Consider the following 27,350-nt stretch of genomic DNA (forward strand, 5'->3'; position numbering starts at 1 on the left):
GGCTTATCAAGGCAAGCAATGCCTCATATTAGGTCATATTGATAAGACGAAGAGAGAATATTCTCACTCAAGAAGATTGCTATTTCCTGAAGGGATAAAACCCCACCAGGGAAAACCCCTGCAGTTGTCATAGGTAGGGCTGGTCTCCTCAAGCTGATAACATAGTTCCATCCAGAGGAGGAAGGCAGAATGCACTTATTTCACTCCTTGAAGCTTTCTGGGTAATTGTGCATCTTTCATTTATTAAAGACTCACATACTCTGAGCTAGACAGAGGTCCCAACCCTGAAGAACCTCTCCAGAATCCAGGTTGCTGAATTTTCCCTGCTGCCTAGAGAGACTCCAAACCAGCTCTTGACAATGGGCAACTGGGTGGTTAACCATTGGTTCTCAGTTTTGTTTCTGGTAAGTAATGTTTCCTATCTATGAATTATTCTTAAGAGAGTAATTTGAGTAATTTGTAAACAGAGTAATTTGTTGATATTTCTTTTTTAAAATATTTTATTTAGTTATTTGAGAGAGAGAGAGAGAGAGCGAGCACAAGTCAGGTGAAGGGCAGAGGGAGAAGCAGACTTCCTGGTGAGTGGGAAGCCCAACACGGGGCTAGATCCTGGGTCTCCAGGATCCTGACCTGAGCTGAAGGCAGATGCTTAACCAACTGAGCCAGCCAAGCGCCCCTGTTTGTTAATATTTCTAAAGTTATTTGAAATGGAAATATTCTATGCCAATATGGGGCCCATTGAGGCCAGTTATCAGTTAAAAGCCCAACTCTGAGATTACACATGTTTTATAAAATCTTGTGTATATGATGTATTTCAACATTTTAGAAAAGGGAAAAAAATCCAACTCCAGAAATTGGTTGGTAAAGAGACAAATGATATAAACCTCAAGTATTTGGAATCTCAGTGTTTTCATTTTCCACCTTTTTTCTCTTCCATGTCACTTCTAACTACTGCCATGCAACCTTCGTTTCTCTTTATCCTTTCCATACTACCAACAGCAAGATATCATAAAATAATTGAATGTTTGAGATAGAAATATTCTTGGTGATAATGGCCCAGTGCTCTCCATTTTAGAAATGGAATGTGAGCTACATATGTAATTAAAAATTTTTCTAGTACTTAGGTTGAAAAAGGTAAGAAGAAGTAGGCGATATTAATGTCCAGTAGTTTATTTAGTTTAACCCAATATATCAAAAATGTTATCCATTCGGGGTGCCTGGGTGAAGGCAGAAAGCATCTGCCTTCAGCTCAGGTCAGCTTCAGGGTCCTGGGATTGAGTCCTGCGTCGGGATCTCTGTTCAGAGGGGATCTTGCTTCTCCTTCTGCCTCCTGCTCCCTCTGCTTGTGCTCTTTCTCTCTTGACAAATGAATAGATTAGAAATCTTTTAAAAATGTTATCCTTTCAACATGTAATCAATATTGAAAATATTAACAAGATGAGGGTGGGCAGTGCTCTTCTTCTAAAACTAATATGTCTTACATGTTCGGGTTACGCACTTGGCAGTAATTCACAGCATATTTGGGTGTGATGTGGTTTACTTTTCTACCACATTTGTAATTTTATTTATTCCATCTCCTTTGTATGAATTCATGTATTATACCAAAATACAAGGGAAATGGGACTATTTGAAATGTCATATGGGAAATCTTTTAATAACTATATATAAATGAAATAAAAATATTTGTCCTCATCTTCTCCCCCAGAGCAACGGCAAGACATTTTGCTAGATATTTGTTTTTAATGTTTTCTATAATTTAAAAATGTATAGATTCTCATAAATATTATTTTCTTAACCATGATACTATAACTTTCCTAGTTTTATCTTAAAATACCAAATGTCCTGAACTTTTATAGATGTTTTTAATTTGTTTTAAGTAATTTTCATCTTTTTTTAATGTTCAGTTAACTAACATATAGTTAATTATGCTTGACATATAATTTCCAATAAACTTTCCACTCAAAAAAATATTTAAAAAAAAGACAAAAGAAAATAATAATGAGATCATTTAATGTCTTTTATTTTTCCTAAGTTTTCGAAACCCGATATGTATTTTGCACTTACAGTGTATCTGCATTAGGACTAGCCACATTTCCAGTGATCACATGTGGGTAGTGGCTATGGCATTGTCTAGTGCAGCTATAAAGCAGCTCCTTTATTTTTCACAAGGAAAATAAGACCCATATGTCACACTGTGAATGGATTGCAGAACCATCACTCAAATCCGCCTTCCCAGTGTTCAGGCCAGAAATTCTTCACCCTGCATGCCACGTATGCACAACCTCCTTCTCCTTACACACACACACACACACACACACACACACACACACACACCCCTATCCCCACTCTTTCTTCCATTTCTGAGCCACCCCGAGCTTGGAACTCCCTTTCTCCTTTCTCACTTTCCTAGATCTTTGTGTCAACCCCTTCTGGGGTAATCTCTTTTCTTCCATCTTTTTCCTTTGGGTCCCCTAGGATGGCCCAGGTGCTCGAGGGAAAAAGGTGTGAAGAGCAATCATATTCCCCTGGAAGGTTGTTTGTTTTGCATTCAACAAAAGGCCCAGTGCTTATTTTGGCAGGTTACCCTATGCTTTATATTTTCAACACTCGATCCTGTATATTTAATTCCGTTTGCACTAGTTGAAGAAACAGGGAACCTGGAAATGAGTTTCATTTCTGGTGTTAATTGAGGGATTTTGATCAAATTATTTATTCTCTCTAGACTTTGGGTCATCTGTGTGTGTGCATGCGATAAATTAAATAACTAGATTAGATACAAATATTAAGTTTGCTTCTAGTTCTAAAATCCTCTGCATTTTGTATCTCTCTCTTAGTTTTTGCTCAGAGAGTTCATCACCCATTATAGTGACTCACATTTAACCATGTAGCTTTGAATTTCCACCCCCTACCGATCTTGCTGGCAGGCTCAGACTTCCTGCTATCTCTGACATATACACTTAAAGCATTATTTTTTAGAGATTTTATTTATTTATTTGAGAGAGAGAGAGAGAGAGCAAGAGTGAGAGCAAGAAAGCATGATCAGGGGAGGTGAAGGGGCAGAGGGAGAGGGAGAAGCAGACTTTCCACTGAGTGGAGAGCCCAACTTGGGGCTCCATCCCAGGAACCTGGAATCATGACCTGAGCCAAAGGCAGATGTTCAACCAACTGAGCCACCCAGATGCCCCGCACTGTAAAAAAAAAAAAAAAAAAAAAAAAAAAAAAGATTTATTTATTTAATTTGAGAGAGAGAGAGCATTCGGGGGGCAGGGCAGAGGGAGGGGGAGAGAAAGAGAGAGAGAGAGAGAGAGAGAGAGAGAGAGAGAGAGAGAGATTCTAGCAGACTCCAAGCTGAGCAGGAAGCTGGTCTCGGGTTTGATCTCAAGACTCCAAGATCATGACCTGAGCTAAAAACAAGAGTCAAGCACTTAACAGACTGCATCACCTAGGCACCCCTGGCACTATTTTTTAAAATAAAAAAAATAAATTATTCAAAAAACATTCTTACCTCCACCCTTTTGGCCAGGTCTTCTACCTCACTTTCCACCCATAATGGAGGAAATGATAGTGAAGATGGGAAATAGAATGCCTTACTCCCAGATGTCACTGTATTCACCTTGCCTACAGTTGGTGATGGTCTGACACAGAGGCAAAGAACTCTCAGATCCTGAAATTGTTCTGCTCTCTCTGTCTTTGGAACTCTTGAGGTGTCTGTGGCTGTCACTGCTCTTTTTCTATTAGGATCAAGAATCTCTGAAAGACACTCAATACTGGAAATGGAGTCTGAGCAAAGGATGAAGGAAGAAATGGATTAGTGAATACTGGTAATAACCTAGATCTGGAGTTAGCATTTATTGAGCTCCTACTATGCACCAACTGTTGTATTAATCACTCTGCATAATTATTTCATGTAAGACTCACAGCATTGCTCTGAGGGTAGATATCATTATTCTCTTCACTTTATGGAATACACTAAGATTTAGAGAAGTTAAATAACGTATCTAAGATTACAGAGCTAGAAAGTGGTGAAGCTAGAATTTGAGCCCAAGGAGTTTGACTCCACTATCACTTTATTTTTTAAAGATTTTATTTATTTATTTATTTATTTATTTATTTGAGGGAGAGAGAGAGAAAGCAGAGGGGAAGGGCATGCATCATGAGCAGGGTTGTAGAGAAGTAGGAGAAGCAGTCTTCCTACTGAGCAGGGAGCTCAACGTGGGACTACATCCCAGGACTCCAGGACCTCGACCTGAGCCAAAAGCAGATGCTTAATGACTGAACCACCCGGCGCCCTCCAATATCACTTTAAATCACTATGCTTATGCTGCTGGAGGTGTGTGAGTGAGTGGTGCAGATCTAGGGAATCTGAACAAGCCATGCCCTAAGCTAAAGGCTCTCTACTTGTCGGGCTGAGATGGTTCTGATGCATCCTGGGGACAACAATATATATTAAGGGCCTCCCAGTGCCCTAGAGTTCTGCTGAGTTACAAAGTAGCACTTCAAAGCTTGGGCCAGAGCTGCCTTGGTTGGTCTCCAAGGCAATGGGGCAGTGGGTTCCAAATTCCCCTTTGCCAGTGCAGCGACAGAGCCTGGAATAGACAAAAGCAGTCTTAGGAGCTCAGATGAGTCCAGAGCAATGATAGGTTAATTTGAAAAGAGACTCACAATCTAAAAACAGGAAAATGTGTGTCAGGGAGTAATTAAAGAGGCAGGCCCATCTGGAATTGTTTAGTCCTTCCACATTGGTATTGTTATAGATGTTAAATTTATTCTTTGTTTCTTTAAAAATCCATTTATTCACTTATTGCCATCTTTTAGTTACAATGGTTGGAATGCTTCCGGTCCAGAAGTTGGCAAATGTTTTCTGCAAAGGGCCAGGTAGAATGTATTTTAGGCTTTGCTAGGCCCTGTGGTCTCTTTCACAGCTGCTCACTGAATGATGAAAACAGCCATAAACAATATAAGAATAAGTAGGTGTAGCTAAGTTCCAGTACCACTTTATTTATGGACACTGAAATTAGAATTTCATGTAATTGTCACATCATGAAGTGTTATTCTTCTTTTGATTTTTTCCCGACCATTTAAATGTGGGGAAACAGGGACACCTGGGTGGCTTAGGTCTGCCTTCAGCTTGGGTCATGATCCTGGGGTCCTGAGATCAAGCCCCGCATTGGGCTTCCCGCTTGGTGGGGAGCCTGCTTCTCCCTCTCCCTCTGCCTGCTGCTCCCCCTGCTTGTGCTCTCTCTCTCTCTAATAGATAATTAAAATATTTTAAAAATAAATATGTGAAAACAAACAAAAAAGTAAAAACCATTCTTAATTTGTAGGCTGTACAAAATAAACGGTGAGCTAGATTTGGCCCATGGGCCTTGGTTTGCTGACCCTGGTCATTAGCATCTGACGAATGCATGTCTTGAAGTGCTAACTCTCTCTGAAAGTAAGCTGGATACTAGAGGGATTGTATTCATTTACAATGAAAAGAGATAAACATAAAAGAGCCAAAATGGTGACACTATTTCCTATCCCTAATCTATTCCTTCCTATATCCAAATTTTACTTGGTTCTTTGCTTGTTTTTTTTTCTTCCTCCAGGCTACTTGGTTGGGGCTGAATATTTTCCTCTTTGTGCATGCCTTCCAGTCATATGAGAAAGCCGATAAGTACTATACAAGAGAAATCTTGGGGGTGAGTATCACACTTTCGATATGGAGAATCTCTAGGTTTTTTTGTTTGTTTGTTTATTTTGTTTTGTTTTTTTTTTTGTTTTTGGGGTTTTTTTAGTTATTTGTCACCTTGGCTCCTTTGAGACCCAAATGCCCCAATTTCCGCTAGGGTTAGGGTACCCAGAAAAAAAAATACAGGATGCCCAGAGAGAGAGCATGATCTGGGTGAAGAGCAGAGGGAGAGGAAGAGGGAGCCCGAGGGGGTGCGGGGAGGTTGGATCCCGGGACTTCAGGATCATGACCTGACCTGAAGGCAGATGCTTAAACGACTGAGCCACCGAGGAGCCCCGCTCTCCCAGTTAAATTTGAATTCCAGAAAAATAAATCATTTTTTGGTATAACTATATTTTGAGTATTGCTTGGGACATAGGTATGCTAAAAAAAAAAATTACTCACTTTTTAAAATCTGAAGTTCAGATTTAGCTGGGCATCTGGTACTTTTGTTCACTAAATCTGACAGCTCTATGTAAGGCACACTCCCCAGACCCCATGATAAAAACACACAATAAAGAAAACTATTAAGCAGTCATTTTAAAATGACTCAAGTACTACCATGGGGTGTGAGGGGAAAGCTGAATAGACCTCCTGCCCCTGCCCCTACTTCATTCAAAGCAGCCTTTACCTGCCTTTTTTTAAAAAAAAAAGATTTATTTATTCATTTTTATGTGTGTGTGTGAGAGAGAGAGAGAGCACACACCACATGAGTGGGAGGAAAGGATTGGGAGAAGTAGACTCCCCACTGAGCAGGGAGCCCCGTGTGGGACTCGATCCCAGGACCCCGGGATCACAACCTGAGCCAAAGGCAGAGGCTTCACCAACTGAGCCACCCAGGCGCCCCTCAGCCTTTATTTGTCTTATGGACTCCTGCTTATGATTTCCAGAAGGAGTTTGGTTTAAAACAAGTAAATAAACAGCTTGAAAGCCACCGCTGTGGACTGAACTCACGGAAAAACACCTCTCCATCTAAAAAGAGGGATACATAGGGTTTCTGTGGGGTGAGTAGCACGGCAGAACTCAAGACCTGGAGAAAGGCAGGGGTTGGGTGAGAATAACAGGATGGAGAAGGCTGTGGAAGTGGTAGGTGAGGAATAGAAGAGGGAGGGTGTGGAGTGGATAGGGCACGTTGATGTGGAGGTGACCAGAGAGAAGCATGGAGGTGAGACTGATTGTCTCATAGGTTTATCAGTCTTAGAAAAGCCAATTTGACTGCTAACTCTAATGAGTTTTTCAATAGCAGGTAAGGGATTTGGTTAAATCACTTTCATCTTGATTAGATCATTGGCTTTCCACAAAGACCTGTCCAAGGTACATGTTTAAAGAGTTTGTCCTAAAAAATACTTCTTTTCTCTCTATGATCCAAGGATCCATGTTGAGATCACAACCAATTTGAATGTTCTGTTCATGGCTTATTTCACCCTGCTGTTTTCTATTTTAAATGTTGTTCCTTGATCCTTCTTTGGAAACCATAACTCTAAAGGAAGTGTTAATTTATTTTAAAAATAGCTTTTTAGTAAGAGAGTGATGCAATACATGTGACTAGTTATTAAGAGCTTAATTAGCTCATGACCAAAAAGTCCACCGCAGAAAAATGAATCATGCTGATATCCTGTGGACATTTCATTCACTTCATTTATTAAAATCTTCTCTATTAAAAACATTTAATTATAAATAATGCTACTTTCTGTGACAGCAAATGATACAGAAATGTGTAAGCAAAAATGTGAAAATTGTCCTCCCATTCCATTCCCCGGAGATAACCACTGTTAATAGTTTCTGTGTGTGTCTGTACAGATATACTGATGTAAGTTCACAGATGCATCAGACACACAAGTTTTGTTTTTGAGGTGGGTAATATTCTTATCCACTTTTTAATTTCCTGCCTAGAGTAAAGTTTGCCCTTTTTTTGGGTGTATATACCACTCTATGAATTTGGAAAAACACATACACTATAGCAAAGAGGTCTTTTTGTTTGTTTGGTTTTTTGGTGTGTTTGAGGGTTTTTTGTTTTGTTTTCACCAAGAAAGGGATCGTATTGTTGATATTGGATGGAAATTGCTTCTTACACTTAATGTAGTTCAGATAGCTTTCCATGTGGGTATGTAACGAGTGATGTGCTGGAACTAGCTCGTACCAGCTTGCAATAGCCTCTGCGTACATCTCTTCCCAGCCCTGTATTCATGGTGTTCAGTTACAGCAAATTGGTATCTTGAAATCTGCCATGACAGGGGTATTGACATCACATAAATTGGCAAAGGCTGGAAATCAAGATCTCCTCTCTTCCCTGGAAAACTGGTTCTTAAACATTTACCACTCCTACTCCCCTGCATATAGCTCTCATCCTTTGAAGACCCTAACCATCCATGGCATTGATGTGCCATAATTTATTTAATCATTCTGTAGTTATTTCTTGAATTTGTGCTTTCTCTGGGAAAATACAGAGAGTTATTTGATTCATTATGAAGCAGAGCAAATAGGTAACAGGAGAAGCAGTTTAGATTCATAGCCAGTGAGACATTAATCACAGCAGCAGCTGAACTGGAACATCAGGTGGTGTTGATACTGAGAAGTGCACATAAATCAGGATATTTCGGTGCACTGCAATGGGGAAAGAAGATTTCCTCTAAAAAGAATTCATCCCATACAGATAGCCCCTCCAGAATATGGAACTGTGAAAGTGTAGTCCTGTATTTTCCACTCAATTGCTGATTTTAGCTTTAAGAAACCTCCGTGTCTCAAATAAGCAAGCTGCGCAAACCAATGTGGAAAGGCAGAATCTTTAAGATGAGCAGAGAAACAGAAACGGAACAGAATGTCTCTCTGAAAAACAGTCGGAGTATGACTCAGCAGAGGGAGAAAACACAGGTCATATGGAAGAGCCAGAAATGGAAAACAGTAGGGCAGCTCCTGTTCACTGCGCTGCCGAATGTGGTAAGCCATTATGGACGTCAGGCAGATCTTGACTTGGCTTGATGTCACCTTGTCCTGGGTTTAGGTGTCTCAAGGAAAATGAGCTTTTGTGCTAAAAATATTATTAGAAAAATTTAGGGGGGGGGAAAGAGAGAAAAAAAGGAGAAATCGTTCACTCTGACCCATATTCTTCCTTTTGGTGAGTCGCTGATTGGCACACGTAAGGCTGGCTGTTATGACATTGGTACAGTCTATAGCTTGCAGCCCCAAGTACAGGGAGCTGACTCAGAGACCAGTTGCACAGAGTCAAGGAGGGAAGTTGGACTTGACCACCATGGAGTTGAGCATGTTCTGTCTGGCCGATACCTAATCAAGCCTGTTTGGGGCCTAAGTACTTGGATTGAAGCACGGCTTCCTTGTCTCTTTTTCCGGCAACTTGTACTGCTGGAGCAGACTGATCTTGATGTATGCTGCCTGGCCACCCAAGGAAATCAGTTTGAAATTCTGTTTTCAGAAGCTCTCCTTTCTCAAATTTTGGCCTGAGTTTAAAATGTTTGCTCTGAGGGGTTCACTAGTTTTGCCTAAGCTGTATTCAATCATTAAAGGTGACTTAAATATAAATGGTTAAATTTTTTGTTGTTTACATGATGAGTACATGCTTATAATAGCAACATTAGAAAGTACAGAAAAGAGAAAAAATAGTCACCGTCTGTAATTATACTTCTAAATATATAAACTTTATTTAAAATGCAAATAAAAATATATACAATCTTCAAGATTGTTTTGCAAATGACAGTAAAATAATAATTGAGTGTATTTTTTCAAAGATTTTATTTATTTGATAGAGAGAGAGCACAAGTAGGCAGAGTGACAGGCAGAGGGTGAGGGAGAAGCAGGCTCTCCGCTGAGCAGGGAGCCTGATGCGGGGCTCAATCCCAGGACCCTGGGATCATGATCCAAGCTGAAGGCAGCCACTTAACTGACTGAGCCACCCAGGCACCCTAGTGTGTTTTTTTTTCCAATATTTTATTTATTTATTTGAGAGAGAGATAATGAGAGAGAGCCTGAACAGGGGTGAGGGGCAGAGGCAGAGGGAGAAGCAGACTCCCTGATGAGCAGGAAGCCCGATGACACAGGGGCTCCATCCCAGGACCCTGAGATCATGACCCAAACCAAAGGCAGAAGGCAGACGCTTAACCAGCTGAGCCACCCAGGCACACCAATAATTTAGTGTATTAAGCAAAGATACTCACTGCAAAGTATTACATCAATAGGATGTATTTGTTAATGTGAAATTATTGAATCCTATTCTCTTTTGTATTGTTAGATGTATAGTCAAATATCTCCAAGCAACTTGTCATGAGAATTTCTCAATTTACTGCTAAGTTCAGCAAATGTTCTGTCATTTTGCAAACAGAGAGCCTAGACCTAGTGTGCTGGCTACTGAGAAAGGGGTGAAGAAGATGTCGCCCTTTTCCAGGTCTCAGACAGGTGGACTGGGCTGTTCTCACTTCCTAGATGATGGGATGAAGCAGCTGATGATCTCTTCTCTCCTCTGCTCTAGTCAGCATTGGCCTGGGCCCGAGCCTCTGCTCGCTGCCTGAATTTTTTTTTTTAAAGATTTTATTTATTTATTTGACAGACAGAGATCACAAGTAGGCAGAGAGGCAGGCAGAGAGAGAGGAAGGGAAGCAGGCTCCCCGCTGAGCAGAGAGCCCGATGCGGGACTCGATCCCAGGACCCTGAGATCATGACCTGAGCCGAAGGCAGCGGCTTAACCCACTGAGCCACCCAGGCGCCCTCGCTGCCTGAATTTTAACAGCATGTTGATCCTGCTTCCTGTGTGTCGAAATCTGCTGTCCTTCCTGAGGGGCACCTGCTCAGTGAGTCCAAACCATTCCTAGGTCAACTTTCACATTAAAGACAAGAGACCCTGAACCCCTCAGTGGGGCAACCCAATACCCTCAAAGTTCTAGGAAGGGAAACCAGGGGTCTCCTTTGGTAGCCAAGTGGGTAGGCAAGGGTGGGTGGGTATTGGTGTGCTTTAAGACATGTTGGTTATGGGTTACTGAATTTTATAAACTGCCTGGAGACACCTGACCTTGATCACTTTCCATTTGTAGTTTTGCAGGCGTACCCTGAGAAAGCAATTGGGTCACAACCTCACCTTCCACAAGCTGGTAGCATATATGATCTGCCTATTCACAGGTAACTGATGCAAACCACAAATGTGCAAGCTCGTGAGCATTCAGAGTATAGTTTCATTCATCTCCACATTTAGACATTCAGAAAGTATTTCTCAAACACCTGGCACTATTTACCAGGCACTGCCGTAGGCAGTCCATCTTTCCTTCCTTCCTTCCCTCCTTCCTTCACCCCTCCCTTCCTCTTTCTTTCTTCCTTTCTTTCTTTCCTTCCTTCCTTCCTTCCTTCCTTCCTTCCTTCCTTCCTTCCTTCCTTCTTTCTTTCCTTCTCTCTCTCTCTTCCTTCCTTCCTTCCTTTCTTCCTTTCTCTCTTTCTTTCGAGATTTTATTTATTTATTTGACAGAGAAAGCAAGAGAGCACAAGCAGAGGGAGTAGTGGAGGGAGAAGCAGGCTCCTCGCTGAGCAGGTTGATCAAGGAGCCTGATGCAGAGCTGGATCCTAGGACCCTGGGATCATGACCTGAGCTGAAGGCAGACACTTAACAGAGTCACCCAGGTGCCCCTGTAGGCCTATTTTCATGGAACTTATATTTGATTCTTTTGGGAACAGAATGAGAATACAGAAGATCTTCGTTCTCGCTGCAATCAAGATTTATCTGGCACTTCCCGTGGACTCAGAATTCTGCTAGACACTATCTATAAGATTCTCCTTTGCTAGTGGGGCATGCCTGCAGTGATATTTCTAAGACACATATCAATTCACCGTCATCTTTCCATTTAGCCATTCACATCATTGCACACCTGTTCAACTTTGAACACTACAGCAGAAGCCGACAGGCCAGAGATGGGTCCCTTGCCTTTGTTCTCTCCACCCTATCTCCTAAAGAGAAAAGGGAAGATTCTTGGCTAAATCCTCTCCAGTCTCCAAACATGGTGAGTTGACTCAATGGCAAAGCATCTGCCATCTGGTCACGAGTATGGAAGGGCATGGCATGATTGGCACCTGTTGTGTCAGGCTGAAATTTCTCCTTTTGTAGACAGTGGAGTATGTGACATTTACCAGCATTGCTGGTCTCACTGGCCTGATCATCACAGTAGCTCTGGTTCTCATGGTGACATCAGCTATGGAGTTTATCTGGAGGAGTTATTTTGAGGTCTTCTGGTACACACACCATATTTTTATCATCTATATCATTGGTTTAGGGATTCACGGCATTGGGTAAGGTCCTCAAACCCTCATTCTTGTGCCCCAGCCCCTGACCTTGCATAATTCTTTGCCCCAAACTGTCCTTCTTTTTCTGTCTCAGTGGACTTGTCCGGGGTCAAACAGAAGAGAGCCTGAATGAGAGTCATCCTCACAGGTGTGCAGAATCTTTCAAGCACTGGGATGATCAGGAGTCCCACTGCAAGCATCCCCAGTTTGAAGGGCTCCCTGCTGAGGTAAGAGCCCCATAGGCAAGGGTAGACTCTTGCTGGAAGCTGTTATTGTTGTGGTTATTATTACTCTTACTATTGTTACTGTTATTAGTTCAGCATTGTGCTGAGTCCTGTGGAGGATATATTCACAAGGTTCCAACCATCAAGGGACTCCAGTATCACTGGCAACAGCCTGGGGAATTACCATCAACAGGGGATCCTGAACAGGAAGGACTAATGGTTATTGCATGTTGTGAGACCCTCTCCAAAATAATGATACCTCACATTATTTTTTTTAAGATTTTATTTATTTGTTTGTCAGAGAGAGTGAGCACAGGCAGAAAGAGTGGCAGGCAGAGGCAGAGGGAGAAGCCAGCTCCCTGCTGAGCAAGGAGCTCAATGTGGGACTCGATTGCAGGGTGCTGGGATCATGACTTAAGCCGAAGGCAGCCGCTTAACCAACTGAGCCACCCAGGCATCCCGGTACCTCACATTATTAATAGTGTTTACCACGGGACAGGTTTGTTGTGTAATATGGATTATCTCATTTATGCAAAACAATAATCGATGAGGTAGGTATTTTTTTGGTCTCCATTGTGAGACAATAGGACGAGGATTTCAAGAAGATTCAACGGTCAAGTTCTCACAGTAAGTAACTAGTGGAATTGGAATTCAAGCCCAGGCTTTCCAGATTCCAAAGATTGTGCTCTTGACCACTGAAATCCAATCAGTTTTCTTGGGGGGAGTGATACATGCATATGGTGAAATGATCACTGTAATGAGATTAATTAACACATCCATCACCTCACATAGTTTCTATTTTGTGCATGTGTGGTGAGAACGCTTAAGATCTACTCTTTCAACAGATTTCAAGTATGCTATACAGTATTATCAACTGTAGTCACCATGCTTTACATTAATTAGATCCCCAGAGCTTATTCATTTTATTACTGAAGTCACATACCTTTTGACCAGCATTTTCCATCACTCTCCCACCTCCTGTCTCAGGCCCTGGTTACCTACCTTCCCAGTCTCTGTTTCTATGAGTTCAACTTTTTTTAAGAAGCACTCTCAAAGTCAGCTTTCTTTGATGTTATAAGAACATGCTTGGAAATTATTAAATAGTGAAGAAATTGGGTTCCAGGGAACTCAAGGTATGCCTTGGGAAAATTATTGTGGATATCATGGTTTACCTTTGTATGCTCATAAAATATGTTAGATGGAGGAATAAATGGAAGGAAAAGGTTGACTTGTGGTGTCTCAAAGTGCTCTGAGGGTGATTAAAGTCTTTAAATCAGTTGCAGAATTAAGAGCAATATCTTGGTCCTCATAAAAAATGGGAATAATATCTTAAAAAATCCCCTAAAGTTAGCATTTCAAATCAGTTGGGAAAAATATATATCATTCAACAATTTTTTTAGGACAATAGGTTATCCATCCAGGAAGAAAAGCTGAATCTTGATTTTACACTTTATACTAAAATATGAATCAGGAATGCATGGATCAAGGATTTAAATGTTAAAGAAAGGAAAGAAATTATAAAAGCATCCTAAGACCACCTGGGAATTTTTTTTTCTAATACTGGAGGATTGCAAAAAGTGTTCCCTTAATAAGCTTTAAAAAGACCTTCAAACTAAAACAGCATGTGCCACATCTGTTATACCATCACTTCCCCACAACCTAAGAAATCTTTCCTACCCATTATTCTTCTATATTTCTATCTGCCAACACACTGGTTTGAAGCCACACTCTTCTGCTTCTTCAGTTCTGTGCTTCTATTTAACTGTGCTCTCACGTGGGACTATGAAATGCCCCTGCCCTGGACTTGTTTATGATTTGCATGAGGCAAAAGAAAATGTCTCTGACTGAGAAAAAACTTAAATTCAGTTATCAAGTTCTTCAGGTTTTTATTTGAATGGTAGTTGAGGTGGGGATTGGGGAAAAAAAAAAAAAAGCAAAGAGGAATGGCCAAGTTTTTTAAGGTGACAGAAATGTTCCATATCTTGACAATAATGGTTACAAGTGTCTGTTCTTTCACAAAATTTACTAAACAATCCAGAAATTGTTACATTTACTATATGCAAATTATACCTTAGGAATGATGACTTAAAAAAATCCTGCTTATTTGAAATATTTCCTTTTCCTCTGTAGAATATCAACCCATCTATGTGGTCTATGGTTTATATTTATTAAATATAAAATTCTGACCATTCTGGAGAAATTAAGATCTGTGGCTTATCTGTACAGTGGCCTTTAAATTGTGAATGTGGTCATTCAACATGCATAATTTAGTGGCATGAAAATAATAATAATAGAAATTCTATACATACATTATTATATCCCATTCTTTGAAGTTCTCTTTTTGAAATTTTTATACTTTACATAGAATCATGGTGTGATTGATTGTAATATATACAAATAAAATGTAAATATTGAAAAAAAAGACCCAGAAGGGGTGCCTGAGTGGCTCAGTGGGTTAAGTCTCTGCCTTCGGCTTGGGTCATGATCTCAGGGTCCTCGGATTGATCCCCGCATCAGGCTCTCTGCTCAGCAGGGAGCCTGCTTTCCCCTCTCTCTCTGCCTGCCTCTCTGCCTACTTGTGATCTCTTGTCTGTCAAATAAATAAAATCTTTAAAAAATAAAAAAAGAAAGATCTTGAAGTCAGAAAATAAAACAGAATAAATTTAAATGAAGTCAGAAAATAAAATAGAATAAATTTAAATAAATATATATTAAAAGGTATTATATGTAAATTTTAATTTAAATTCCAGTTAGTTAACATACAGTGTAATATTAGTTTCAGGTGTACAATTTAGTGATTCAGCACTTCCATACAACACCCAGTGCTCATCACAAGTGCACTCCTTAATCCCCATTACCTATTTCACCTATCCCCCCGCCACTTCCCCTCTGGTAACCATCAGTCTGTTGCTATGTTTAAAAGTCTGTTTCTTGGTTTGCCTCTCTCTCTTCCTTTCCCTATACTCATTTGCTTTGTTTCTTATATTCTACGTATGAGTGAAATAATATGGCATTTGTCTTTCTCTGACTTACTTCGCTTAGCATAATACCCTCTAGTTCCATCCGCGTCATTGCAAATGGCAAGATTTCATTCTTTTTTAAAAATTTCATTCTTTTTTATGGTTGAGTAATATTCCATTGCATGCAAGCACGCGCGCGCACACACACACACACACACACACACTTACCACCTGTTCTTTATCCATTCATCAGTCGATGAACATTTGGGCTCTTCCCATAATTTGACTATTGTGGATGATGCTGTTATAAATATCCCAGTGCACATATCCCTTTGAATTATTATTTCTATATCCTTTGGGTAAATACCTAATAGTGTAACTACTGGGTCATAGGGTAGTTTTATTTTTAACTTTTTGAGGAACCTCTGTACTGTTTTCCAGAGTGACCTCACCAGTTTGCATTTCCACCAACAGTGCAAGAAGGTTCTCTGTTCTTTGCATCTTTGCCAACATCTATTGTTTCCTGTATTGTTCATTTCAGCCATTCTAACTTGTCTAAGGTGATATCTTATTATAGTTTTGATTTACATTTCCCTGTTGATGAGTGATGTTGAGCAACTTTTCATGTGTCTGTTGGCACTCTGTATGTCTTCTTTGGAAAAATGTCTACTTGTGTCTTCTGCTCATTTTTTAAACTGCATTATTTAAAAAATGGTTTATGGGTGTTGAGTTTGATGAGTTCTTAATATACTTTGGATACTAATCCTTCATCAGGTATGTCATTGGAAAATATCTTCTCCCATTCTGGAAGTTGCCTTTCAGTTTTGATGATTGCTTCCTTTGCTGTGCAGAAACTTTTTATTTTGATGTGGTCCCAATAGTTTATTTTTGCTTTTATTTCCCTTACTTCAGAAGACATAACTAGAGAAATGTTGCTATAGCTGATGTCAGAGAAATTACTGCCTGTGCTCTATTTTAGGATTTGTGTGGTTTCATTTTGGTCTTTAATCCATTTTTGAGTTTATTTCTGTGGATGATATAAGAAAGTGGTCCAGTTTCATTCTTTGGCATGTTGTTGACCAATTTTCCCAACACCATTTGTTGAAGAGACTTTTTCCCATTAGATATTCTTTCCTCCTTTGTTGAAGATTAATTGATGATACAGTTATGGGCTCATTTCTGGGTTTTCTATTTTGTTCCATTGTCCTATGTGTCTTTTTTTGTGCCAGTACTGTACTGTTTTGATTACTACAGCTTTGTAATATAACTTGAAGTCTGGGATTGTGATGCCTCCAGTTTTTTTCTTTTTCAAAATTGCTTTGGCTATTTGGGGTCTTCTGTAGTTCCACATAAATTTTAGGATTGTTTGTTCTAGTTCTGTGAAAAATGCTGTTGATATTTTGGTAAGGATCACATTAAATCTGCAGATTTCTATGGGTAGTACACACATTTATTTTAAATATTTTATTTATTTATTTGACAGAGACACTGTGAGAGAGGGAACACAAGCAGGGGCAGGGGCAGAGGGAGAAGTAGCCTACCCGTTGAGCAGGGAGCCTGATGTAGGCTTGATCCCAGGATCCTGGGACCACGACCTTAGCTGAAGGCAGATGCTTAATGACTGAGCCATCCAGATGCCCCAGTACACACTTTTTAACAGTATTTATCTTCCAATCCATGACCATGGAATATCTTTTCATTTCTTTGTGTCATCTTCAATTTCTTTCATCAGTGCTTTGTGGTTTTCAGAGTATAGGTCTTTCACCGCTTTGGTTAAATTTATTCTTAGGTATTTTATTATTTTTGGTGTAATAGTAAATAGTGTTGCTTTCTTAATTTCTCTTTCTGCTGTTTCACTGAAATATTTGTTTTTAAAAAGCTCTATGGTATACCATTTTGTCATTTTTTATGTGATCATTTTTTAAAAGATTTTATTTATTTATTTGACAGAGAGAGAGATCACAAGTAGCCAGAGAGGCAGGCAGAGAGAGAGGGGGAAGCAGGCTCCCCGCCGAGCAGAGAGCCTGATGCGGGCCTTGATCCCAGGGCCCTGGGACCATGACCTGGGCCGTAGGCAGAGGCTCAACCCACTAAGCCACCCAGGCACCCTTATGTGACCATTTTTAATGACCTTGAGGGCATTATGCAAAGTGAAATAAGTCAGATGGAAAAATGACAAATACTGTATGATCTCACTATATGTGGAATCTTACTTTAATGAACCTAACTCACAGGTACAGGGAACAGATTGGTGGTTTCCAGACATAGGGGGTGGGGGAGTGAGCAAAATGAGTGAAGGTGGCCAAAGATACAAACTTCCAGTTATAAAATAAATAAGTCATGCGTATGTCATGTACAGCATGGTGACTCTAGTTAATAATACTGTATTGCATATTTGAAATTCGCTAAGAGAGTAGATATTAAAAGTTCTCAGCACAAGAAAAAAATTTTTGCAATGATGTATGGTGACGGATATTAACTATACTTATTGTGATCATTTTGTAATATATACAAATATTGAATCATTATGGTGTACACCTGAAACTAATGTAATGGTATATGTCGGTTATATCTCAATACAAAAAATGAAATAAAAAGAAAAATGAAAAAAGACAGTTGGGTATTAGCAAAAAAAAAAAATCTGTGTGGTATACCATTTTTGTCATTTTTTTCTTAGTAAATAATAGAGCCATTCCTATACTCGTATACTTTGTGCACACTTTAATTGTATCTTTATGCTCCATTTCCTAGAAGTGATATTTCTGGGTCAAATAGAAGGAATGCTTTTAAGATTGTTGGGATGTATCGCCAAATTGTTCTCTGGGAAGATCTACTAATTTGTCCCTCCACTGATTGCACATGTGAATGTGCCCATGTCCCTGCATGCCAGTTAATGGTGGGCATTATTGTTTAATGTTGTTTTTCAACCTGAGAGCTAAAGTGCTATTTTGGTTTAAAATTCACTTCTCTGAATATTTCTGAGGTCAAAATTTTTTTTTGCCATGTTGTTATTAGCCACTTCTTAAATATATTTTTTGTGTGTTTTCTCTGAAGACATGGAGAATTTTTTTTTTTCCAAATAAGGAGTAGCATCAAAATTGTATAAAACCCACTCTCAAGTTCACCTGCTGCATCCCTGCCTCTTTCCTCCCTGGAGATACCCAAGGAAATTGTTTGCCTGAAACAGCATAAGAAACTTCATTCCAGGGGTGCCTGGGTGGCTCAGTGGGTTAAGCCCCTGCCTTTGGCTCAGGTCACGATCTCAGGGCCCTGGGATCAAGCCCCATATCAGGCTCTGTGCTCAGCAGGGAGCCTGCTTCCCCCTCTTTCTCTGCCTGTCTGCCTACTTGTGCTGTCTCTCTCTGTCAAATAAATAAATAAAGTCTTAAAAAAAAAAAAGAAAAAAGAAACCTCATTCCACACAGTCTGATGTTTCACGCTGAAGCAGTTGTGTGAGAAAGAACATGACTTAGCATTGCTAGGAAATACATTTTTAGTAGTTCCTGTGCATAGGAAGCAACCTGCTACCTTTGAGAGAATCTCAGGGAGGTAGAAAGGCTGCTTTTAAAAAAGATGTAGAGAAGATAAAAAGTATGTTACTGTGTTAGGTGTTTTGAGCACCTGAGAAAAGAGGTGACAGGTAAATACCAAGGTTTTTTTTTTGTTTTGTTTTGTTTTTTATGTAGTGGTACAAATGGTGTCAGCCACATGCTTTCCCTTGTTCGTTAGTTTTGTTTTTAATCATCTGCTTCTCTGTTGGTTTTTCAGGTTGGACAAATTGTACTGGAAGACCGTCTTGGAGTCTTAACATTAACATTTATATGTAATTTAAGAATATATATAATATATATTATATGTATAATTACCACATATTTTATTTCTGTGCTTTTCTTTTGCTTCCTAGTGAGACTTGTAAAACTTCAGGAAATGATCCTGCGTTATGAGTCACATATTAGCAAATAAAACTGTTATAATTTTTTCATTTCCATTTCCGTCTGTAAGATTTGGTGAAATTAGTGGCTTGATAATGATACACATCAGAGAACTTGATAAATATTATTGAATGAAGAAATGAACTGCTACCCATATAAATCCTCAACAGGAGATTAATATGTAACCCATTCTTTATTCTCTCTCTCTCTGCAGTCTTGGAAGTGGATCCTTGCACCAGGAGTTCTTTATATCTTTGAAAGGATTCTTCGATTTTACCGCTCACAGCAGAAGGTTGTGATTACCAAGGTAAAGAATATGTGGGCACCTGGGTGGCTCAGTGGATTAAGCCTCTGCCTTTGGCTCAGGTCATGGTCCCAGGGTCTTGGGATAGAGCCCTGCATCGGGCTCTCTGCTCGGCGGGGAGCCTGCTTCCCGCCCCACCCCACCCCCGCCTGCCTCTCTGCCTACATGTGATCTCTCTCTGTCAAATAAATAAAAATCTTAAAAAAAAATTGTCTTTTCCGGGGCACCTGGCTGACTCAGTGGGAGGAGAGTGTGACTCTGGCTCTCGGGGTCATGAGTTCAAATCCCACATGGGGTGTAGAGAGTATTTAAAAAAAAACTTTAAAAAAAGAATATGTACTTGGGGCACATGGATGGCGCAGTCGGTTAAGTGTCCCACTCCTGGTTTCAGCTCAGGTCCTGATCTGAGTCAGAGTTGTGGGATGGAGCCCTACACCGGGCTCCAAACTCAGTGCAGAGTCTGCTTGGGAGTCTCTCTCCCTCACCTTTTACCCCTCCTCCCCTAAAATAAATGAATACATCTTAAAAAAAGTTTTTTTTAAAAGAATATGCACTTTCCCCTAGCTGTGATAAGAGTTCTTTTCTTCCTGATTATAGGAATAGATTGCCATGTTTTCACCCTGGAGGGAATAAGAAGGAACTGGGGCAACACACTTTAGTTCCTCCATTGCTGGACAGAACTATGGGGAAAAGAGTTTGGCCAAGATCATCAGCATGGGTCTTCGTCAGAGGCCACCAACAGGTAGCCTGGGCGAGTCCACAGACATCCTCCGGTTGGCCTGCACACTGATTGTTTGGAAAGTTGAATTGGTTGCTGACATTTAAACATCCAGAGGGAGGCTTTCACAATAAAAGAAAAATGGCCTTTCTGTCTTCTACTGAAGAATCAGGCAACCCGATAACACTGAGCTCCATGTGGAACAGTGGGTTCCACAGAGCACCCACTGTCTGGACAGTCACTGCTGCCCTCTTTCGAAAGGACTGCTTGCAGTTCACCACCATCGCCAGCCCTCTTGCTTTACTGACTTATTTCATCTGCCTGCTCCTGTCGCCATTTGAGTTTGCCTCCTTTGGCCTCTATGCTTCATTCATAGGTTGTCACGCACCCATCCAAAGTCCTGGAATTGCAGATGAACAAGCGTGGCTTCAGTATGGAAGTGGGACAGTATATTTTTGTTAATTGTCCCTCCATCTCTTACTTGGAGTGGCATCCCTTTACTCTGACCTCTGCTCCAGAGGAAGACTTCTTCTCCATTCATATCAGAGCAGCAGGCGACTGGACAGAAAATCTCATCAGGGTTTTTGAGCAGCAGCTGTCACCAATTCCCAGGTAGGTCCTGGAGAGCAGCTGAGACCCACAGCAGATGCAGACAGGCAGAAAAGAGAAAGCAATTCCTTGTTGTACTTTAAGTCTAGTGCAATCGAAATATGATTAAAATAAATAGGCACTGCATGAACCATGGGAGCAGCTATGTCCTGGGAGGGATGTTTGAGGTGGGGAGAGGAGGCGAGACTTCACTTGCCCATTGTCTTCTGTCTGCCGCCAGGATTGAAGTGGATGGTCCCTTTGGCACTGTCAGTGAAGATGTCTTCCAGTATGAAGTGGCTGTGTTGGTCGGTGCAGGAATTGGGGTCACCCCCTTTGCTTGCATCTTAAAATCTATCTGGTACAAATTTCGGCATGCAGATCACAACCTTAAAACACAAACGGTAACTCCCTCATACTTCTTTTCATCTGGTCTGGGCCTGACTGGTCCATTGCTTTCATGGCTTAACTTCTTTACAACTGGTCCCTGGAGCTATGAGAATGAGTGATCTCTTCTCTCTGCCAAGGCATCCATTCCCATAGATTTATTATAGGACCAGGGTCGTCATTTTCAATTTGGAGTTTAAAATCACCTAGAACCAAAGATGACGTTGGAAGTCTTTTTCCTTAAGGGACGTCATAAGAACTGTGGACCTTTATGCTGCTTTTGTACAACTGATTTTTCAGATCACCCACAGATGTGACCAACAAATAGAGAGTATATATAATAGTCATGTCACCAAATGGACATCTTAAAGACACTTGAATAAGGTTATGTTCTCTCTTGCTGATTCCAGATCTATTTCTACTGGATCTGCAGGGAGACAGGTGCCTTTGCCTGGTTCAATAACCTGTTGGCGTCTCTGGAGCGTGAGACGGAGGAATTAGGCAAAGTGGATTTTCTAAACTACCGTCTCTTCCTTACCGGATGGGACAGCAACATTGTGAGTTCAGAGAACACACTAATTCTCATGTTAGATGCAAGATCAATGTCAGACAAGGTCGTGCATGCTCATTGGAAATAATTATTTCTTATGATTTCTTACCTGCCCTCACCCCCACCTCCAAGTTTAAAAGTGGCTGAAGGAAGAAACATCTGTCAGGACCTGCCTTTTCTAACTTTTACTTCTTTGCCTTCAGGCCGGTCATGCCACATTAAACTTTGACAAGGCCACTGACATCCTGACAGGTCTGAAACAGAAAACCTCTTTTGGGAGACCCATGTGGGACAATGAGTTTTCTACAATAGCTAATGCCCACCCCAGGTAAGTATATTCTTCTCTAGTTAGCTGAGTCTGCAGAGTTAATGTTTAAGAAAAATATTATAGCATGTTGAACACTCTTTGGGAAAAGGTCTCTGGGGCAGAAACTGTTTGCACCACTCTCAGATTCTCGCTTCAAGCTGAACAAAATTTCATCTGGGGTTTTAGCCAAATAAGAGTATGACCTTGTAATGGATGAGAAGATGTTTTCTGCCCCTACAAGTCCTCCATTCAAACAGTGAGGCAAGGGGATTCAGTTCCGATCAGTATTACCAAATAAAATGGAAAACTGGAAAAATTCAAATGCATTGTTTTGGGCCTTAATAATCCCTGGTTAAAGTAAGAAAGGTTTGGAGTGTATTATCTAATTAAATCATGACCTGACCTCTGTATTTCTGGAAGAGTTTTGAGATATGTTAGAGCATATAGGAAAATCTTGTGCGTGAAATCAGTCATTTCAAGGGGAAGGAGATTGAGCTGATCATTAGATAAGTTCCTGGAACAATCTGGCAGCCGAAGATCAATTCAATTCCACAGACATTATTGGTTACCTTCTATAAGCTCAACACTCACTATTCTAGAAGGTTTGGAGGTTGAAAGAGAAATAGAATATAGTTCTCACCTTTAAGGAGCACACATTTTAATAAGAGGTGCATACAATCCGCTCAAAACAGAATGATGCACTCCATGAAACAAGTGCATGGACATGGAGGGAAGGAAAGTCTATGCCCACATGGGGTGACCAGGGCAGGCTTCACGAGGCAATGGTCAGAACACTTAGTCACTTGGATTCAGATGATCTTTGGTCCTAACACTAGTTCTGACACTTTCCATTTCTGGGAACTTGAGCTAGAAAGTCCTCTGATCTTCTGATTTCTTATCTATGAAATGGGGGTTATGTTAGTAAACGCCCTCTCTACTCACTTGCAGACTTGTAAACATTAAACAACACAGGCATGAAAAATGCTATGTAAACAGTAAAGCAGCATTTAAACGAAAGTGATTATGTTAATTATTGAGCTGACCGTAGTTGAAGCTGTGAGAATGGATGAGATTGCCAGGAGAGTGGGTGGCTGAGGACAGAGTAAGGAATGCTTACATCGTGTGGGAAGGGTGAAAGATGAGCCAGGGAGGAAGTAGGAGAATGTGGAGAAATGGTGTCTCAGAAGCCAAGGAAGGAAATATTAGAGAAGTGTGGTCAACAGTGTTGGAGGTGTGGCAGGGTTCAGAAAATGCTTATTTAACTTAACAATGATCTTAGCATACTTACAGACAGAACAGGAGCCACTAGAGAGGAATAAAATAAATATGCAAAAATGGAGAGAGGGCTAGGGTGGCCATAATAAAAGGTGAGAAATAAGGGGCCCATCCTTGGTGGCTCTGTCAGTTGAGCACCTGACTTGGGCTCAGGTCATGGTCTCAGGGTCCTGGGATCGAGCCCTGCATTGGGCTCCCTGTTCAGTGGGAAGTCTGCTTCTCCCTCTGCCTCTCACCCCGCTTGTGCTCTCTCACTTGCTCTCTCTCTCTCTCAAACAAACCTAAAAAAAAAAAAGATGGGCAATAAGAGTAGGTGAAGAGGTGGAGAAATTATAGGAGAGTTTCTCCCACATTGCTTGTGGGAATGTGAAATGGTGAGGCACTTTGGGAAAACTCTGGCATTTCCTCAAAATGATAAACATAGTAGCAACATGACCCAGCAATTTTGCTCCTAAGTATATACCCAGGAGAATTGAAAACAGCCTTTGCTAGCCACACAACAACTTATACATGAATGCATGTAGAATAGCCAAAAAGTGAAAATAAGTCAAGTTATCCATCAACAGAAGAAGGGATAAACAACATATGGTATATCCACATGGTGGGATCTTATTAAGCTGTTAAAAAAAGGAACAAAGTACTGATACATGCTATAACATGGACGAACCTTGGAAATAGCATGTTAAGCGTAAGAACCAGACCCCAAAGGCCACATAGTGTATGGTTCCATTTATTTCATTTCATTTTTTAAAGATTTAATTTATTTATTTGACAGAGAGAAAGCACAAGAGTGCACAAGCAGGGGGAGCAGCAGAGGAAGAGGGAAAAGCAGACTCCCCGCTGAGCAGGGACACCCCCCCCATGCAGCACTTGATGCCAGGATCCTGGGATCATGACTCAAGCCGAAGGCAGATGCTTAACTGATTGAGCCACCCACCCAGGTGCCCCGCCAGCACTTTAAATATGTCATTTCACTGACTTCTTGCCTGCAATGTTTCCAATGAGAAATTAGCTAAAAATTTTATTGAAGATTCTTTGTATATGTTGTATCACTTCTTTCTTGCTGCTTTTAAGAGTCTCTTTTTGTCTTTGTTTTTTAACAGTTTGACACATGGGACTCATTATGCCTCAGGGTAGATCTCTTTGAGTATCATATTTGGAGCTCATTGGGATTCTTGAATATGTAGATTCATGTCTTTTCATCAAATCTGGGAAATTTTCAGCCATTATTTCCTAAAATATTCTTTCTGCACCTTTCTCTTCTTCTCTTTCTGGGACTTTCATATGTGTATGTTGTCCACTTGATGGTGTCCCACAGATCTCTTAGGCTCTGTTCACCATTCTTCATTCTTTTTTCTTTCTACTCCTCAGCCTTCACTTCCTGCTAGCACTGAATCTAGAGATCAGCCAGGGGAGGGAGACTAGTGTCTTCTCAGGTCTTTCCTGAGCACACATCTTGCCCTGGATATGTGTGTAGCTTTCCATTTTCAAAAAAGATTTATTTATTTATTTATCTGACAGAGAGGGGCACAGCAAGAGAGGGAACACAAGCAGGGGGAGTGAGAGAGGGAGAAGCAGGCTTCTCGCCTAGCAAGGAGTCTGCTGCCGGAGCACGATACCAGGACCCTGGAATCATGACCTGAGCCGAAGGCAGATGCTTAACCAACTGAGCCACCCAGGCGCCCCTGTATGATTACATTTATGTGAAATGTTCAGAACAGGCAAATCTAGACATAAAAAGTAGATTTGATTGTCTGGGGCTGGGTGAAGGTGGTTGGGAGGAAATGGGGACTGACTGACTCCTAATGTGTATGGGGTTTCTTTTGGGGGTGATGAAAATGTTCTTGGATTAGATAGTGGTGGTGGGTACACAACTTTGTGGCTATACGAAAAAGCACTAACTGTAGGGGTGCCCAGGTCACTCTGTAGGTTTAGGGTCTGACTCTTGATTTAGGCTCAGGTCATGATCTCAGGGTCCTGAGATTGAGCCCCATGCTGGGCTCCACGCTGAATGTGGAACCTACTTAGGATTCTCTCTCTCCTTCTCCCCCTCCCTGTTCTCTCTCTCTAAAAGGCACTAACTGTACACTTTTAAAAGGTGAATGTTATGACATGTGAATTATATCTGAATTAAGTGAAAAAGAAGGGAGAGGAAGGCATGAGAGAGGGAAGGTGAGGGTGAGACCCAGAGCACAGTTAGGAAGATTATCCTTGGCAAGAAGGCTCATCACCTCTGTAGTGTGAGAAATTGTGGTGTGGGGACAGATGCACAGTGGATGGCTCTACTGGCAGCAAACACATATCCACTTGCTGTGTGCCAGGCATTTTTTGAATTGCTTTACATAGATTTTTCATTTAAACCCCAAAACAACCCTGTGAGGTGGGGACTATTTTGATTCCCATCTTACAGGGGGGATACCTGCAACAGAGAGGTTAAAGAGACTTGCCTGAAGTCACCCAGCTGGGTTAAGTGTCAGAGCTGCAATTTCAACCCAGATAGCCGGCTCCAAGGGCTCCAGGGGCTAGCACTTTGCCTCTACCCTGCACTATCTCCTGAGTTTCTGTTCTCTCAACAGTCTAGGCAAGGCTGCATGCTGAGAGTGTGACAAGGGCTGAGAGCGCATTTGGGGCTTGCAGGCAGAAAAGGTGAGAAAACTACCATGAATAATGTGAGGGAGTCAACAGCTGAATAGGCAGGATGTTGGCAGTAGTAGAGGCTTGGCAGAGGCAGTTTCTCTGACGTTAGCCCCTTTTGCTGGATTCTAGCCCCTTCGATTGTTCGATTCCTGCAGGTCTGTGGTGGGAGTCTTCCTATGTGGTCCTCAGACTCTGGCAACGAGTCTGAGCAAACGCTGTCACCAGTACTCCAGTCTGGATCGCAGGAAGGTTCAATTCTACTTCAACAAATAGAACTTCTGAACTATAGGAACAAGGGTGCTAATCTGCATTTAGTCTCTCCCCTGAATCTCCAACAAGTTACTTGGTCTGATCAGGTTTGGGCACAGCCATTTAAAGGATGGTAACATGCCTCTCAGGCTCTGAGTCCCTGGCATCTCTTTTTTGATTGGATTCAACTTGGATGTCACTGATCTTCATGAGGTCATGCTAATGGCAAAGGCCATGGATCCTTTCTTGGGGGAAAAAACTATATAAATCCTTCTGGAACGCCATGAGTGCAACAAGGCCTGAGAGCAGTGGTGGTTGACAGCTACACAACTTGACCCCAGGTGATACCGTTGATTCCAGGTGTTGCCTTTGGTCATATTTTTCCCTCCCTTTCACCTCCAAAGAAGATTTGTAATTAGGGTGATTTTTTTTAAATAAAAAATTTATTGAAGAATTAATGACAAAACATAATAATAAGCATAAATAATAAAACAATGAACATAAAATCACGAAGAACCGCATCCCTATATAACACTATGTACATTCTTACTGTTATTTTAAACATGGTCTTATCCAGTGTGAATAGCAATTTCTGCTTTACTTATTTTTACTTGTCAAGAAATGAAGGATTTTTTTCTTTGCTTAATGAGTGAAACTTTTATTACTTAATCTAGGCTCTCCATTTGGGAAAGAAAATCCTGGAACTCTGCTAATTTTAGGTAAAATTATATTATAATTGAAAGTCAGATAATTGTCATTAGCTTACATTGCTCTGTTGGAAATAATTGCAAAAACTTGAACTCCATCTTAAGATGACTTAGTCAACAGGGGCTCTTTATCATCATTTTTACTAAGGGGGTTTATGAACGTTTCGTTTCTCAAAAAGATAAATTTAAAACTTTGATACCATTTTTCGGGCTCTTCCCTATTCATTAAGGAATCATTCACTTAATGACATAAGCAAGATGTCTTTTTCTCCTATCAAAATGCTTTTTTCCTCCATCCACCTGGCTCTGGGATGTTAGTAGTCACAGTGATCAGTAAAGACTGGGGGGCCCTGAAGAGAGAGGAAAAAACCCATACTTCACTGTGCCCAAAGACAAGTCAACTCATTAGATTTGTAAGAATGTTTTTACTAAATAAGCATTATAGCACCTATTTCTCTACCATTAAGTGACCAAAAATGAATAGACAGTTGTTTCTAATGATCCAAAACCCTATATGACTTGAAGGATT

General features: G+C 40.8%; 1 protein-coding gene across 3 annotated transcripts; it reads left to right on the top strand.

Moving 5' to 3' along the window:
- The first annotated feature begins 283 nt into the window (after positions 1–283).
- On the top strand, positions 284–26,887 carry NOX1 (NADPH oxidase 1). Of its 3 annotated transcripts, XM_047715938.1 has the most exons (14): positions 284–404; positions 5,589–5,681; positions 10,191–10,218; positions 10,427–10,509; positions 10,750–10,834; positions 11,552–11,703; positions 11,808–11,989; positions 12,078–12,210; positions 19,314–19,406; positions 20,498–20,733; positions 20,951–21,113; positions 21,507–21,653; positions 21,850–21,974; positions 26,021–26,887. In XM_047715938.1, the coding sequence occupies exons 1-14, from the start codon at positions 360–362 to the stop codon at positions 26,136–26,138; spliced, it is 1,683 nt and encodes a 560-aa protein (XP_047571894.1). In that variant the 5' UTR covers positions 284–359; the 3' UTR covers positions 26,139–26,887. The 3 variants fall into 3 exon arrangements, with proteins under 3 accessions (XP_047571894.1, XP_047571896.1, XP_047571895.1); XM_047715940.1 differs by lacking the exon at positions 21,507–21,653; XM_047715939.1 differs by lacking the exons at positions 10,191–10,218; positions 10,427–10,509.
- Positions 26,888–27,350: the final 463 nt, after the last annotated feature.

The sequence above is a fragment of the Lutra lutra genome, chromosome X (genome assembly GCF_902655055.1).
Source record: "Lutra lutra chromosome X, mLutLut1.2, whole genome shotgun sequence".
NCBI lineage: Eukaryota > Metazoa > Chordata > Mammalia > Carnivora > Mustelidae > Lutra > Lutra lutra.